The 18,453-nt window shown below is 32.4% G+C and overlaps 1 protein-coding gene across 1 annotated transcript in view; it reads left to right on the top strand.

Annotated features, from left to right (window-relative positions):
- LOC119633831 overlaps positions 1 to 18,453 on the top strand; it is a 296,277-nt gene that overhangs the window by 224,745 nt on the left and 53,079 nt on the right. Inside the window, exon 8 of the mRNA XM_038027644.1 lies at positions 17,537 to 17,827. Coding sequence (XP_037883572.1) covers positions 17,537 to 17,827 — 291 coding nt within the window. The remainder of the gene's footprint in view (positions 1 to 17,536; positions 17,828 to 18,453) is intronic.

Genomic DNA, 18,453 nt, shown 5'->3' with positions numbered 1-18,453 from the left:
AGATAGAGAGAAAGAGAGAGAGAGAGAGAGAGAGAGAGAGAGAGAGAAAGACTCTAATGATTTATAATCATACTGTGACAAAGAATATATCCACTCGGTAGAGCCTTTGATGAATAGCTCCTCTCAGTTGTATTGAAAATTTTCATTCTCATGGGGACGGTGCAGGGTGAAGGAAGTTATCAACACAAACCGAAACCATATAAAAGATGAGATACCTACGGAAGAGAAATCAACTTAAATTACAATTGATTTCGAATAAGTAAGAAAAAGCGACAAAAAACAAAAAATGTGAAAGAATAACTTTCATCAACAATTTCTTAGTTTTTCTTGTAATCAGCTTTACTTACTTTATACGTACGTGGTAAGCAAAAATATGTTTTCCTCACAAATTTTCCAATTTCCAAATGTACATATACTCTTGAACTCTTGCTCTAAATTTTAAATCAATTTATTTTCCAATTTCCTGCATTTAATAAATGTCGTTCACAACAACAATAACAATAACAATAATAACACGAACAACAACTGAAATCTGAGCATTGTACTCACAATTGTGCACCAACGCACACACAATACAATACAAAACAAATGAATATTCTGCCAATTTAATTGCTTTAATTTAGTTTATTAATTGGCTGTAATTGAACAGCAGAAGAGAAAAAAAAAAACGAAAAGGAAAAAAACGAAAAAAAAAAAAAAAACAAAATAATGGCTTATTATTGTTTTTCCTTTACTTTTCCTTTTTGCTCTTTTTCACTTCTTTTCTTTTTTTTTTTTTTTTTTTTGTTTTATTCGCTAACCCTAACTTTTCATACTTGAAAATCGACTGATTGCACGAAATTTGTTTTAAACGGTAATTTGACAAAATTCTATTCTGGCATTTTTGCATGCTATTGGAATTAGCGGCAGGAAGGGCACAGAGAGATAGAGAGAAGCGAGAGATGCAATCACAAATCCATTAACAACCTTCACCATTCACAACATTAGCAATTATACAATCAGTCAGCCAGCCACTCACTCAGTTAGGCAACCATTTGTATACTACATCACCTCATCACTTCACCACTAGGCTAACTAACTAACATCATCAACAGACTTTCATATATGAAAGCAAATAATTGAAGCCGGTAAGGCGGATGGGGAGAAGAAGAAGAAGACCCATATGAGAAAGCGAAAATCCAAAAATTGAAAACTAAAAAGTGAAAAGCGAAATAAAATCGTCTAGAATCTCTCTAAGTACAATATTTTGCACGGAAATAAGCTTAAGATCATGAATAAAAAAAAAAAAAAAAAAAAAAAAAAAAAAAAAAAAAAAAAAAAAAAAGGAAAATAAATTCAAGCACGCCACATGGAATGTGTTGGCAACACATTTATTATATATACATACATAGTGTTGAATAGCTTCGAGGCAGCTGCAATTATTTACTTTAGTGCTTACATACTAAAGTATAGTATAATTGTTATGTATTCATACCCATAAGCAGAAAACAAGGGCAAGCTAACTTTATCATAACATTTGCCACATGTACGAAGACTTTTTGCAAACTTGATCGAGTTTGAGTATAAAATCGGAGAAACATTATGATGATGAAATGTTCGTTGATGTATCGAAAGAACCGATTAATTCAAATGAAATGAATACTCGAATAATCTCTCTCTTCTCAGAACCTTTTGTGCGCTTTATATTCTTCCTTATGTTTTACTCTTTTTACTTAAAGATTTATTGCTCTACAAAAAATGAACGACTGCCTATCTAAACGATTCTCGCGTACTTCAAGTATCCAGCTGCCTAGTTGTTCACTAATTACGAACCGCGAATAAAGTTCGTAAACTCTTTGTGCCCTTAAACCGTGCAATTATCTTAGCACGCTTTTCTTTCCATATAATCGTTAACATTCATCGGACTGGACCGTGCGAATTTCCTGCTTTCCTAATTTCACACAGCCAAACGTTAGCCTTAATTGGTGTACATATAATTGCCTGCTAGATGCATACTGGGATGCGCGCTATTCAATAACACGCTTGTCATACGTAACATCTTTTCGTATAATTTCGATTGTTTCAAGATCAAGGAAGACTCATAAAAGTTTTCATTTTATATTCCAAAAGAAAGTATGTCCATCTGTCTCTTGAACGATTCGTGTTCAAATGTATTAGTGCAAAATTAGTAAAAATTCATAATTTTCATACAGTTGTCCATATAGTGACGCGCATATCTCTATCGTCGCCTGGCGAACATGATTGTTGATTGTTCGAAAAATTCGCTTCGGGCCATTACGTGTACGACAAATGATAAAAGAGTGATATTAAAAATGTTTTCACTTTATTTTCCTTTATATAAACAGCGTTTATAAGGCAATTCATAAATATATTATAATAAAAAGTTGAAAATTGATATCAGATAAAGAGAATTTTTTATTAATGCGAATGCATGTATGTATGTATGTATTGATTGCTTTTCAAGCTGTAAAGTTAAATAAAAAACATTAATAATAATAAAACTATAAATTAGTTCTCACCTTAACATTAACGTCGACGAGCGAATGAAAGGCGGTCTTAAAATAACGAATTAAAATTAATTTCCTTAAAAAAGCTAAACTTGTAGTTTTTGCTCTCCTGTGAAGGACGAAATCCATAAATTTGGTTGGATCCCGTGTTTAGTTTGTGAGCACTTTGTATCTTTATTTGTCGTATGATAAGATAGCTTATAGGGGTAACCATTAAGAGAAGAGCATCAGCTATTCGAAATAGGATGAGTTGACTTTGACTGCAACCATCACATAAATCTAATATTGATCGGAAGCAGGATTCGTTCTTCGGATTTCGAGTATACCTTCTTCCATTTTTTGTAGAGCTCTCTCTCTCTCTCTCTCTTTCTCTTTCTCTCTCTCTCTTTCTCTTTCTCTCTCTCTCTTTCTCTTTCTCTCTCTCTCTTTCTCTCTCTGATCGGAAGCGGGAGTCGTTCTTCGGACTTCAAGTATACCTTCTTCCATTTATTGTAGAGTTCTCTCTCTCTCTCTCTCTCTCTCTCTTTTTTGTAGAGTTCGCTCCCTCTCTCTGTCTCTCTCTCTGTCTCTCTCTTTCAGTCTTAGCTTCTAGTCACGTTGGAAAAAATAAGCATGAACGATCCGTCATTAATCAACGATGCTCAAAAATAATTATATTATCATCGGTATTAACCTCAAATTGTGATAAAACGTAATCTGGTAAATTAAGTTCGCTTTAAAGTTTCTTATAAAACTATATCGAATGAATATCGTTCAGACAATAATCAGGAATTGTGTAGGTGCGCCATCTATAAAGAGTGTGCATGGGTGTATGTGTGTGTGTGTATGGGTGTTGGACCCGATTTAATATAATAAGCCTAATTAAACTATAGAGAACGAATCTCTGAAATGAAGTTACTTACATATCTATAAGACAGTCAGCTTATGTGAGACGATTGCTATAGCTATCAGAGATATATCCTCTCATTAGTCGATTTACGCTTTATTAAAATCTAATGAGCATGCGGTTTTATATAATATATTTATCTGATCAAAGGAATAATATAAAATAAGAAATGAATGCTTCTAACACACCGGCCAGTTCTACCCTGGCAAGCCTATAAAATGGAAATTCGAATTTTTACATAGTGCTTTGTTGTTCACTTTGTTGGCGCGAAATTCAACAAAAACTATGATTTGCGAAAATAATCGAAAAATTTTACAAATTTTTCTTGCCGCAAACTTGAAAAACTGTACAAAACAAAAACGCTAAACTGATTAATTTCGAAAAATGAAAAGTTGGTGAAGAAACCGAGACATAATCAAAACTTGCAGCTTTAAAGAACGCTATCAACAAAACGTTGCAAAAGTAACATGAAATGTATTAAATGATGATAAAAAGCTTGACTTGATTTACAAGTAGTTACTAATTATGTCTAAATAAATAAATAAACAAACAAAAAATAAATTTTTCAAAAAAAATTAATAAATAAATAAATAAATAAATAAATGTAAAAAAAAGGAAAAATAAAAGAAGAAAAAAAAAAAAAACAAATAGAGCGAAAAAATTATAATAGCTTTATTAAAAATGTATAAAAGAGTATGCGATAATATTAGTGAAATAATTAATACGTTTTTATTTATATTTATATTTATATATTTTTTTTTTTTCTCTCTTTCTCTTTGGAGAGCTTCACGTATATACTCTACAGCATTGGTGGCATACACCACTTGAAGTGAATTCAGGTTATGCGAATGTATTTAACATCGAGAAGGACTTGAAATACGTCTTTATGTGCATCGATCACCGATCGAATCAAAATCATTTTCTGAATCGATATAAGATCATCTGTGTGCGGCTTCGTCTGTCTTCACACATATATTTTCTTTATTCAGTACATAGGACGCAGTTTTCGATATAGTTTGACGCGATCAAATATACTGATATGCTTTCATCCAAAGATGAATGGCTTGAATCGAATCGATCTTAGGATTATTGGTCTTATTTTGAATAATCAATCATTGCTTGAAAATTATTTGCAATGTTCAGGACTTTGTTTTATAAAAAAGTATCGCATAATAAATTGATGTGAAAACATCGATCGGATGGGCCAGTTTTTTTTTTTTTTTTTTTTTGTTTTTTAATATATACAAAATAATTATATCCGATCAAGCGTAAATATTTGACATAAAAGTTAATTTTAGCCAATGTTGACGACTTAGATCTATTTTTAGACCTCTACCAATATTTCTTTTTTTCCTTTTTTTGTTTATGATCAGCCACTCAGCGCACGGAGACGATGCCGTTTAGGAAGAGTTGAAGAGAGAGAAAGATGACAGTGGGGAACAGCATCTGTGTACGTTCGATCTTAAAGGGAAAACATCATGCACGGCACGGAAAGACTGCCACGGTGCAGTGTGATAACAAGTTAGCGAGTCGCTGTGGCGTGTCGTGCCATATACAAGTAATTTGAGAGTTTTAGGCATACTTTCGTCTCCGCTGAACATCTGCGATTTGTGCCCAGACATTCGAGTTACACTCTAATCTCTACAAGGCCTCACAACGATGTAAATCCTAATACAACAAAAATATCAAAAATTTACATTAAATTACGACAAAAATTGTATGAGCGGGGGGAAAATGAAATAAATCAACTTAGCCAAATTTCAATGTCACCACAAGTTATGGACGCACATCCTGTAAAAAAAAACCCCCCATAACAAGTAGGCCATTACATGGAAACAAATACTAATTATGGGTATTTAAATCAGGAAAACTATCAAAAAATTGTACCAGCCAGGGTATCGGTCAGACGGTGTTTAACGGTCACTCTTGCCAGACTATAATGTTTTCATTTGTTTTATATCCAAACAGAATAGAAATAAATATGAATGTAATTTTGTTTTTTTGTTTTTTTTTTTTTTATATTTTTTTTTTTTACAAGTAAAAGTTTCAAAAAAAAAAAATGCATTCACAAAAAAGGTTCAAGAATTAATAGTCTATTATCACAAAGCGATGATTTTTATATTAACTACTTCAGAGTTCACAGTTTTGCCTACATTGCGCTCAGATAGGCGATTATGACGACCATAATCTGCTTGTAATGCGCAGAATGCGCTAACTACAGACTCAGCACTTATGTAGTAAGTTTGTACTGTTTTGACACGTTCAGCGGTTATGAAACAATTCATAATGCATTCATTCATAAGTATTGCACTAAACATATGATGGCCTGGATGGCTATTCTGTTTTGCACATGTTACTGAATCAGGGTTGCCGAACCCGCAAGATTATGGGCATGTGAAAAATTCGTTCCAAGTGTTATTTCATTTCGTGTTTATTTCGTTTTTCGTTTTCTCAGTTCATATAGGGGACGGTACCCAAACAGACATATCCTTTGGAATTTCTATAAAAAATATATATATGTAATTTAAGTTGGTGTAAATAACAGAATTGAATAAATCGAAAAAGAGAAAAAAAAAAAAAATTATCCCCTTAAAGTCTCGCCGTCAGTATCAAAAACATTAGCTAAACTGTGTTAAGATTTCGTTGACATTTATCAAAAAATTCTATAAATAAAAATATGCATAAGCGTATGCAATACATACATACATATGTGTATGTATATCATACGATTGCACCTTCACTGTAACTTGCCATTAAAGGTTACCCAAAAATGTATTCATGCCACTGACGCGGAATGCAAATGCTGTTGAATGAGTCATGATAAAAAAAAAAAAAAAAACAGAAAAACGATGCGATTTCATATCCGAAAGATAAAAAGCCCTAATGGGGACGAAAGAACCCATGACGCGAGACCACTATCAAGGACCGCCAATGATAACAAAAACTAATACTATTGAGGAAAAACAACGACAATATGGTAAAGAGCACTGTAGACTAATATTTCGTATTGCAAAACCCGATCACGTAATGTTAGGAACACGTCATCGCTGTATTGTTTCCTTTATAATTAATTTGTGATATTTTGGTGTAGTTCAGGTAGGACTTTGATTTTCCCCAAAAAAATAGGTTCTAGTCTTAAAACACCAGTCGCTCTTCCGGCACGCAATACAGGATTTCATGAATCTTTTAAATAACTATCAGACAAATAGTGAGAGTTTAGTCAAGTTTAACTATTTTTGTTGCCTTAGATTTCGCCTTTGCCTTCAAGCAAACATTTTGTTCTTTTTACGAAAAAAAAAATAAAAATAAAAAAAGGGCAGGCCAGGGCTTGATTCTATACCTGATCATCATTATTTCTTTATTCTTTGTTGTTTTGTTTTGCTTTCACTTCAAATATATTCAGAGTTAAGTCCGCATGTTTTTAATCGGACAACATATCGGAGTTTACGCGGTAGATAGATGTTGTCGCTCTACTGTTAATATAAGCGCTTATTTCATTCGTTTCATTTCATTATTAGTGTTTTAGTTAGTCTTTTGAAATATCATTTCCCGATTAGATTTTCCATGAATATTATTTATTGCAATTAAACGATGAGAGCATAAAGATATGTAGAGGGATTGCAAAACTTTTTATATAAAATATTCAATATGCATTTTTAATTAACGAATATTTACCAATAATAATATACAAAAAAGGAATACACATAGACACGCATATAGGAGCGAACCGTGCACCCCTAGCAAAACATATTTCAAAGATGAAAGAAACCAAGTAAAACACCCACACATAGCCAAACACTGGCAACGACAGTTAACTAAACTAAAGCTCTTTTGTGCAGTATGTTAAAAGCTATATATATATATATATATATACACAAACAGCTACAAATACAAACATCAAAAACGACAAAACGTTATAAAACCGCAAACTCTGCGCTTCTGAGTAATAGCGGTAATCGTAAAGAAAGGCGGGCGAAAGGGGGAAGCGTGGTGTGTTGCTTCTTTTTCATGTTGTTGCTCTATGGCACAAAATCTGTTACGACAGGCCAACACAAATACCAGCGGCAAAAACCTTCAACATAAGCCAAACCGACCAAACTAACAAAGCAAAAATTTAAAAAAAAAAAAAAAAAAAAAAAAAAAAAAAAAAAACAGAATTAAGAAAAAAAACCATAAGAGAGAAAAGGAAAAGAAAAATATAAAACACATATGCACTGCACCACAGACCGACAGCACATCACAAACATGCATTTACATACCCATATATATATATATATATATATATATGCATGCATGTATGTATGTATGTATGTATGTATACATATACAAGCATGTGTTTCAGTCAAATGATAGGAATAGCAAAACGATGACATAAAGAAGACCAACCAACCAACCAACCAACCAACCAACCAACCAGCGAACATTAACCGCGCGCTCTATTATTGCTGGCAGGTGAACAAGCAGAAAAGCAACAAAATAAAAAAATCAAATATAATGTGAAAAAACGATGGCAAGAGTAAAAAAAAGGGAAAAGACAAAAACAAAAATCCCAACTACAATAAATATCTATCTATGCACGAAAAAAAGAATTCGTTCGTTATGGTTTTAACAATTGATAAACAGGTGGAGACGACGACACACCCGCCGAAATCGATGACGAATATGAAAGGAAAAAACAACAAGCAAATGATTGGAAAGTTATTTATGTTTTCTCTGACAAATTATGAAACATAATCGGTCAACAGGAAACGGAAAAATCAATCTTCATTTACCACAATCTGCACAAATGCTACCACAAGGAGACTAAAGGATTTAACACTGAGCTTAGCGAGAAAATGATTAACCAAAAAGAAAATAAATAAATAAATAAATAACAACAGCAACGACGACAAAAACGCAAAAAACAAAAAAAACAAAAAAAAAAAAAAGAATTTTGTTAAATATTCCCAAAGTAACCTTAATACCATTACTCGTCATCGGGCAACAACAATAAGTAAAGGAAAACAAGTAAAGAAAGAAAACCGGGTTATTTCCTTTCCCAAAGCTTACATATTTTGGTATTTTTCGGTTCCATTTGGTTGAGCTTCTTTTCACTTAGATTTTCGCCAGTACACAACATAAAAATGACAACAAATGACATTTACCAACAGAATTAATTAAAATTGAATTAAAATGAATAAAAAGAAAATGAAAATGAAAATGAAAAAAAAGCAAAAGCAAAAAATAAGAGGATAACTTGAATGAGAGGATTGCATGGCTGTCTTCAAGTTACGATGCTATGGGAGTCATACTCTCCTTAATGTCATCAAGCACATGTTCATTTATGCACGAAATAGCACCGTTACTGTGCAAACGACACTAAAACCCAATCCAAACACTTTGACTTTCTATATATATATATATATATAGATATATATATATATGTATGAAGTCATGATAAGTGAACGTTTGCATGTCACGCATTGCTTCTGTTATGACATTGCTTACGATGACATTAACGACAATGTCGATGATAGGGGCAGGCGTGAGGGTAGCAATCAACCTGTCGTGGACGATGTTGTGCCCTTCGTATATTTCAATACGAATGACAAGTTTTAAATTGGTTTTAAGCGAAAACCTCTCCTTGTACGCATCCAACTTGCATACATCGCTATCGCAAAATCCAATACTACTGTGCAGACCAAACAGTGCAATCTACGCTAGTTTACTGTTTCCCGGAACATTGTGAATATTGAAACTTTAACTCAACGTCATTGCCAGAGACTAAATTAATTTCACGTCTTTGCGATGTTTCCCATAAACGAAAAGAAAATAAGACAACAGCAAAAAAAAAAACAAAAACAAAAAAAAAAAACAAAAAGAAGGGAAATATATGGCAACAGGTGCCTTTGACCCAACATACCATATGCGAATCGACCGTATCCATATTTATCAAGTAGTTGCATGTTACGCAAATTGTGCTCATGTGTTTGGGAGATGCTTTTTACAAATCATTAAAATTCAGCAAAAGCTACACAATCACAATCAACAACAATATCAACTCATGCAAGACAAGTAGAAAGGCCATTATTATGGGACGTCAACTACGAAGCAGATCATTATCATTCCGATACGTGCATATGTACCTCTTACCGTTTGTATGCTACCTACTTAGTTTGCCTTAACTCTACACTACACTACACTACACTACACTTCACTACAGCAGCAGATTTTCTTATGGCATATTTAATACAAGATCGCAATATACTCCGATATAGAAACAATTAAATGTTTAAAATCTTCCACTTTACCTTCTATCTCTCTCTCACTCACACATACTCATTATATTGAACATGGACTCATGTGCCTTCAGACTATTATTGATATGAAAATTTTTTTTTTTTTTTTTTTTATTATTTGATTTCCTCTGTTCTCCGACTATGTTACGGTAAATATCAAACACTTTTCGGTTATTTATGGATATGTGTATATGTTCGGCTTTTGATATCTTATGTTAAAGTTCAGAAATGGTGACGTTCTGCTTTGTGACGAGCGGTGAAATATCCTTATGCTTACGTCTTAAGCGCATATTTCTTGTGTATTTTCAAAATACAATTGCATCGCCTCATCAGATCAATAGACAAGAAAGTTGCAAACACATTTTTCTTACCGATCGGATATCTGTTTATACCGTGCACAACTTGGGCTATAAGGTAAATTATATCTATGTATATAGATGCTTATGTAGAAAGAGATTTTATGAGGACATAATAAAAATATTAATGGGACGATACTCTTACGTGTATTACGATAAACAATTGTGCAATTACTGTTACGTATGGTCGTAAAAGCATTTTATGTAAAGAATTACTTGTGCATTTAAAAAATATGTTCGTATTAAAGAAATCGTCAATAAAGTGCAAGATATTGTAATGAACGGTTGCTGGCCAACTTGTTACGATTGCATAGGCACCCGTTATATATTAGATTTCAAGCAGTGTTTTAAATTTGAAGAAACTACTGATAGATGGCTGGATTTAATGGCAAGAGACTTTTATTGTTAGCTTTTCGATTAGCTGGACAAAAGAGATCGGATTGGTGAGCGAACTCCGGGTTAACAAAGAAAAAGCATCATCATCTACTATTGGAACTATGTATCAACGCCCATACCTGTTTTAGTATTGGTCATATTGAAAGAATTAGTAAAAGACAAAAACGCTGGATATTTTCGAGTTCCATATGTTCTCAAACTTGAAGATATTCAAATATAGAAAGCATTTTTCATCAAATGATGCCCTTGCAACAGTAAAGAGGTCTTCATCTAAACATCTTTCTGAACATGGCTATGCAAAGTTGAATGATAAACTTTTAAATACTTTTGACAGTGAGATTAAAGAAAAATTTATATATAGTCGGACTGTTGCAAACAGATCACTGAATTCAATACACCTTCAACGTTTGAAGTTCTCCATAATAAATAAACTAGACGCAGTTAGTCATTACATTTTCTTCATTTTCTTCGTACCGATTATTAAAAATGCTTGTTGAACCAAACGTTAGTTGGTTGACTTGTTTGCTTAAATCCTGCATTTTGAATTATATATACAAGTTATTCACACAATTACACACATACACATATATTTACATATATAAATATATACATACATATATGAAAGACATACATATATGCATACATGCATATTACGCATAACATACAGTCTGGATGACCTTACGCAATGCAGCATAAATTAATGCAAGCGATTACAAACTTAAACTTGGCAACCATTAATAGCACTCGAAAACGTACACTACAGGCACTAGTGAGCGCAAACAAATGCACATATGTATGCATATTTGTTATATATAAACTATACGCACATTAGCACATTTATATGTTTCGCATATATATGCATATATGTGAGCATAATGTACACCGCCAATGCATTTAAGAAGGGAATATAAGCAAGGACAAGCGGTACACAGTGCGTATAAGTAACATGATTTTTATTGTGCTAAATCAGTCGTTGAAAATTTCAATCAAAAAATGTTACCACCTCTCTACCATGTATACTGGGATCCATTAAAAAAAAAAAAAAAAAAAAAAAATGAAAAAGAAGAGAAAAAAGAACGAAAACGAAAATAAAAACAAAAATGAGAATAACTTTTGGATAATTAACAAAATACAAGCATATATAAACAAATCAAGGTTACAAGTTTTTTTTTTGTTTATTTATTTATTTTATGCTTTCACACATGAACCTACATAAGCACATGTTTTTCAATTTAACTGACGTTAAAACAACCAGCAGCCTTTTCCTATATAACTTATCGTGCGCAAAAAAGGACAAAAGCAAAAAAAAAAAGCAAAAAAAAAGCAAAAAAAAAACAAAAATTAAAAACGATATATAGCTTAAGTCGAATCATTGAATCATTTGATAGGCATCGAGTTGAAAACTCAAATCATTTCACAGAAAAAAACGAATACAAAAAACATATATATCGGCATATCCAACCGATGATAACTGAAGAATCACATTGTTTTTCTTATAAAAAAATTCTCATTTAACTTTAAAATTCAAATAATTATATATAGAATATAATCATATATGAAATTTCTGATTAAGTAAAATGAGAAGCAATTATGATAAGCGATTCCGTAAAGTATTATCTTACAATTTCTTAATAAGTTTTAATAACTTCGAAAGTCCGTGTACAGGAATTTGTACACTTTACGAACTCATATATACGAAAAAACGATCAAAATGAAAAGGGGTAGAGGAAAATTTTCTCTATATTAGAAGTGAATAAATTAAATTTAAATTAATATGAAATTTATAATAAGAAGAACATTTTGTGTCTTAAGTTAAAGCAGCTTAAGCTAGTAACAAATATGTATAAAATTTGAGTTGATCTTCTTCTTCTTTTTACGAAATATTTTATTTACTTGCAATATAACAACAAGCAGTTTAATAATTACGTTAGAAAGTAGTTTATTCATTTAATTACTCTTTTCTTTTTTTTTTTTTTTTTTTTCTTCTAATCATCTTAAACGATTTACTAGTTTTTCAAGAACGTTAAGCTAAACGCTTTAATGTCGATCGAATTCTTTCTTTCTTGGTATCTACATGAAAACCTTATGCTCGCAAGTCAATGTTTTTTCGATCTGATCGTAAATCTCTCTCCTCCTTCACGTCTCAACCAATTGACAGCAAATGTCAACCGTAGTCTCGTAATAACACTCTCTACTGAAATACTTAAAATATTTATTTTTTTCTTTTTTTTGGAAATTATTTAAAATTGATTTTTTTTTTTTCTAATAAATTCTATAATCGCTTTTTTGAGCGCTTTTCACAACAACTTCTTTCAAGTCAATATTTTCCAATGCAAAAGAAATCCTAACGCAAGTGAAACGATTCGGGATTGAAGTATGAACTAAGAAATGCAAAAAAATTGATTCCGTTATATCAATTTGTAAATTTTCTAAAAAAAAAAATACCCATTGCATCCCAAGAAATTTTTGTCATTATCTTCTTTGACTCATCTGACTAACCACTTGCTCTGCCTAAGATTCGAAAACAAGATTTCGGTGTCGTGAGGCGAAATGAAAATTTATTTATTTATTTCATTTTTAATACGACCGATCACTCAATGGGTGCGTTCTATGCGTGTCGCGCTCTGATGGTCAGAAATAATTGAGGAAATAGAGAAACAAACAGGAGAGACCGGAACTTAACGGATGGGTGCCTCTTCGGCTATGCAGCAAAGTCAGTTAGTCCAATCCAATTGATATTAAGTAAATGTAATTTTAAGCTAAATGCAACGGTTACGGTACCAGACTTGTTAATATGTTTTCATGCGTAAATCACAAAATTGAAATAATATTGATCGCCACAACATCGTTCAAAACTTAATCGAAAAACTTCGTCAACAATATCCCGCATAGTTGATGCTCGTCGCAGTCTGAAGCGTATAGATCTTCACTATTGTTGGCACAAGTACGTTTAAATAGAATCATTTTTAAAGGTTACGTTTAAGTCTTATAGTAGGAAAATCTGTCGGGTTTTCTAACGGAATTTCAATATATTATCCTCCAGACCTTGTGCCCTATGGAGTATTATTGTTACAATTTTTTTTTTAATTCAACTATTTGTGACATGGGCTCACAGTCCCATTGTAATCTGAAAAATTTTCAATGCAATAGCGTTACTCGACATCGCAATCAAGAATCCATTAGATAGCCTAAGCAATAGTGAGCATAAAGACGGAGATTATCTGAGATAATCGCTAATATTCTATGCTTGTTATGCTATGTTAATCAACTAAATTCATGATATATAGATCAATATTTCTTCGAGAGACCCTTATATTTCTCATATATATATATATATATACATAGATCAGCTCAAAATCTTACGCTTGTGAGAACGAGATGAGAGAAAAAGAAAATGTTAACTCGACCAACTAACTAATAATTGAGTTTGCTTTGACTTCAATTTCGGTATTTGATGAGTTTTAACCTGTAAGTCTGTAACCTGAAAAGTTGAAGTTCTGCAATTTGTATATATAAAGAGATGCGATAGAAAAGTGGGATGGAATCCCACTGTCTTCGAATGATGAAGTACTCAGAGCATTATATATGCATATGATTCATAAGGTATGATAAATATATTATATGCATTCGCGTGAGGTGGCTACAAAAAGAAAAATTTAAACCATTGTTCACGTTTTTGGTTTTATTGCGAATTATTTTTTGCCTAAAATAAAATATTACTACTTGTCTATGTTAACCCACGGGCTATGTGTTCTTGTTATTTTGCTTGCAAAGAGTTTTTATTTTTTTTTTTTTTTTCTTTTTTTTTTTTTTTTTTTTTTTTTTTTTTTGTTCTTTTTTTATTCCCTTACTGCCGAAAATTGTTGTAAAACCATGTTATTCACATTTATACATTATTATTGTTATTTTATTCGTATCCCTTCAGCTCTCTGTGTTAATTTACCCCTTATCGTCACCTGTTTCTGTCGTCGTTCCTTTACGCTCTCTATGCAAATTTCGTAACAATGACTCTTGTTGTTATTCACGCTTCGTATACTCAACATACATAAGCTATTGTGTGTTTCGGTATTTGGTTATTTGTGTTCTCATATATATATATTCTTGCATTTATAAATGTATATACAAATGTGCATACATACCCTCCTCACATATCTACACTTATTATTATTGTGTTTGCATATGTGTATGTAGGCCACAATAAGACATTTCATTGCGGAAGGAGGCTTGAGTTGAATTGTTTCTTTTTTTTCTTCCTCTATCTCGTTTTTTTTTTTTTTTTTTTTTTTTTTCTCTTTTGTTTTTGTTTTGCTTTTTTTTTCTTTTTTTTTTTTTACATAGATGTGAAATTTCCCTAAAATCTATACACATGGAAGCGCACATCTAACTTGCATACTTTTTGTTTAAACCATAAAAGGTTATGTTAACCATGCATACGTCTCGTAGTGAATGTAAAGCAGATACGTTTGTCTCCAAGGATAGAGTCCACTAAAATTTGAATAGAAATTTAATAAATCTTACTCCTATACATGTTTATATGCGTACATATATATTTTTTCTTTGTGTCACTGCAACCTCTTTCCAGAACAAAAAAACAAAAAAAAAAAAACAATAATAATAAAAAATCATTTATACAAAGTGTTTTTCAAAAAAGCAAAAATTAGATGGGTGGAAATTATTCGCTTTAGTCAAATAGAAAACTCCTCTATCTTTTCTGCATATACATCGACGCATTCATTTATGCAAGCGCTTATTAAAATATCGCGGACGAGAATCACCTATAGACGGTGTATTTGCTGACGATGTCGATTAAATTCGATCATAATTTGAATATGTTACTCGACAGCAATTTGACGTTTAGAGGATCTTTCGTTCGATGATCAGGAAAATGCATGTTTTAGCGACACCTCCAAGTTCTCTGCTCGGTACAGCGATTGGACAATCGACGTCTATCGAGTTCAGTCAATCGTGGTTACTCGATCTCGACATGTGTAAGCCGGCTCCAATTTTAAGAGTTTCAAGCTGATGCAACCCCGACGAGCTCGACATTTTTGTTTTGAATGTATGCGTGGTTTTCATTATTTCGTATACAGCAAAGAAAATGAATTTCTTTTGTCCGAAAATATGATTTGCATTTTCATATTTCGTTTATCGGCTTTGTTTTCCGGTTATTTTCTACGAATAAAAACTCGGCAGAAAGATCACGAAAATAAAATCCGTTTTCGGCTGAAAGTTCAACTCATCGTTTTAGTTCAATATATCTAAATTGGGAAATATTTCGTTAAACGGAATGCAACGGGTATCATTTCTGACCTTTCATTCTGCCCACTCCTACAAGGTGTATGTATCACGTCTTAGATCAATGCCCAAATGAACTTCTAATCTACAATATTTTACTTCACATAAAGGTGATTGTGGATGACTTGCAACCATTTTCACATTCAAACTTGTCTCAATTTACACGATGAGTAGTAGTCTTATATATATATATATATATACAATGTATATTTTATGGATAATGGACATTCTTTGATACTACTACGTACTAACGGAAGAGCAAAACAAGTATATCACCACCATTGAGGAGTGATAACTGTAAAGACGTGAGTTACTTTTGCAGAAAAAGCTTTCGAACAATTTTTGTTCAGCTAATTAAGGCGATAGATAGATGGCTAATTCGGTTCCGCTTGAAAATTGATTAGGCGTGCAAATAAATTTTCTCTATATCTTGATAACTTTCAAAGTTGTAAAGTTCAATATTCGAATCATACGCAATCATTGTCTATGATCTTTCACCTCTTATCAGGTATCTTACGTATGCCTTTGCTGTACAAACTTGTTCGTCTCGAGTAGAAAGACCTATCAAACTAATTTCGCACATTTCCGTCTTTTGTGAACTAACTGGCAATGGGCTAAGTATGACAACAGCGATCTGAATCGGTGTAAAACAGAATGACATAAGTCCGCTGTATGCGGACCGATCAAGACATATTACGTGCCCAAAATGAAGATTATTTCCAGAGTTGCTTTTCCTGGAGATGGATGGACTTATGCGAACAATCATTCCCAATTCAACGTAATGCCTACAAACATTTGGTAGCCCGAAAAGCAACGTATATAACATAAAATGTCCGAATGAATGGCTGAATAAAATAATGAAGAGATTATAACGGAAAAGCAACTACGTATCAGTAAACCACTGATTCATGTAATTCCATTCCTAAATGTATGCGATTATATATTCTGCGCAAAGACACACATACACAATGCTGCACACTTGGTGTGATGATCATCAAGAACAAATCAAAAAGACTGATTGACTCTAAAACTAATTTTAGCTTGACTCTCCTTTAAGTACCGATTAAGTTGGAACAACTACAAGTTATGTAATCTACATCGCGTAAGAACGGAAAATATTTTATTACACCTTTCGTTTTTCCGAAAATATTATAATTCCTATCGTAGGTGGGGATAAAATTATAGGGAACTTTCTTAGATTATTGCTTACGAAAATCTTTCCAAGATTAAAAACAATTTTAGTGAAAATAAAAATAAAAACAATTTTTACAATTGAAAGTAAATTTTATTTGAGTTGACGAAACGTAACCGTATTGGGAACACTGCGTATTACTTAATTAATTTTCATTTTATGAAAAGTGCGTTTAAATACTATGAAATTAACATATATTGAGCATATGATCTTAGCATTTTTCTTTCTTTTCCCTTAGGAGGAAAGAAAAAAGACGAAAAAAAATTATTATCTCACCTTACACTAGATTAAAAAATAAAAGACGTGACATTGTCAATAATTATTTTCGAAAATATTTTAACATCATTTCGTTGAGGGAAAAGCGGTTGGCATTCGCAAACTTCTAATGTGCATCATGATTAAAACAAAAATTTTCTAAAAGAGACGTTTGCAAGAGTTTATAACAAATTTTTTTTTTGTTTTTTTTTGTTTTTTTTGAAATTTATTTCTTATTTAATTGAATAAGCAAGTAAATTAAAATAAAGCGTAGCATCACCTCAGCACAGTGATGTTACAGTTGACTTATAATTTATTTGTAAAACATGACATGTTTTCTCATGCTATCGTTTAACCGTTTGTTTCAGCAGAAGCATCCGCATGTGATATTTGAGGCACGAACTAAAGGCAACAAAGGCTGTGCTAATTCCGGCAATTTGGATTCGTGGCGTTTGTCGCGTCGCACTAAACACCTGTCTGCCGGTCTTATGGAGGAGATGCATGCAAATGGTGCCGGTCGCTATAAGCGTGATGTACGAGAAGCCACCAAATATATTGAAACTGCCATAGTGGTTGATAAGGCCATGTTTGATAAACGTAATGGCAGTACACGAGCCGAAGTGATACATGATGCCATACAAGTGGCCAATATAGCGGATTTAGTAAGTGTTGAAGTCTATTATGTGAGAATCACTTTCTCTATTCAATATTGTCGTCCTACACTGTTATCACAAACATAAATCAAAAGCAACTAGAAAATCCCATAAAATTGCATGAAATTTTTCAATAATGTTTTTCGACAAATTTACTATATAGACAGACAGACAGACAGACAGACAGACAGTACATAGAGTACAGCGCACAGCATATAGCGCAGTACAACATATAGAGCATGCCTTGCCCCACATATAGATATATAAGCACTACTGAAACAGCAGACAGATACAAATACACACATACACACTTACATTAGCCTAGAGCTTTTCACGTTTGCTACACATAGGTACACATTCATGTCTGTGTGTGCATATGTTTGTAGGGATGTCCATTACATTTTTCATGAACTTTATTTAATGCTTAAATGCATTTTACCATTGGATTTTCTGTTTGTTTCATATCCATACTTTCAAAATTAAATTCTGTGGAACGCCGACGAATATTCAGAAAAAATTTTGAACCCAAAAATAAAAGAAAAGAAAAACAGGAACAAAAAAGGGGTTTAAGTCTTTAAGAGAACAAAAACAAAGTGTTTCGTAAGCGGTTACCAAGAGAGTGTAAGCTTGAAGGA

Source organism: Glossina fuscipes, unplaced genomic scaffold (genome assembly GCF_014805625.2).
Source record: "Glossina fuscipes isolate IAEA_lab_2018 unplaced genomic scaffold, Yale_Gfus_2 0, whole genome shotgun sequence".
NCBI classification, from domain to species: Eukaryota; Metazoa; Arthropoda; class Insecta; order Diptera; family Glossinidae; genus Glossina; species Glossina fuscipes.
Note: the sequence above shows the minus strand (reverse complement) of the source record. Positions and strands in the feature narration are given on the sequence as shown.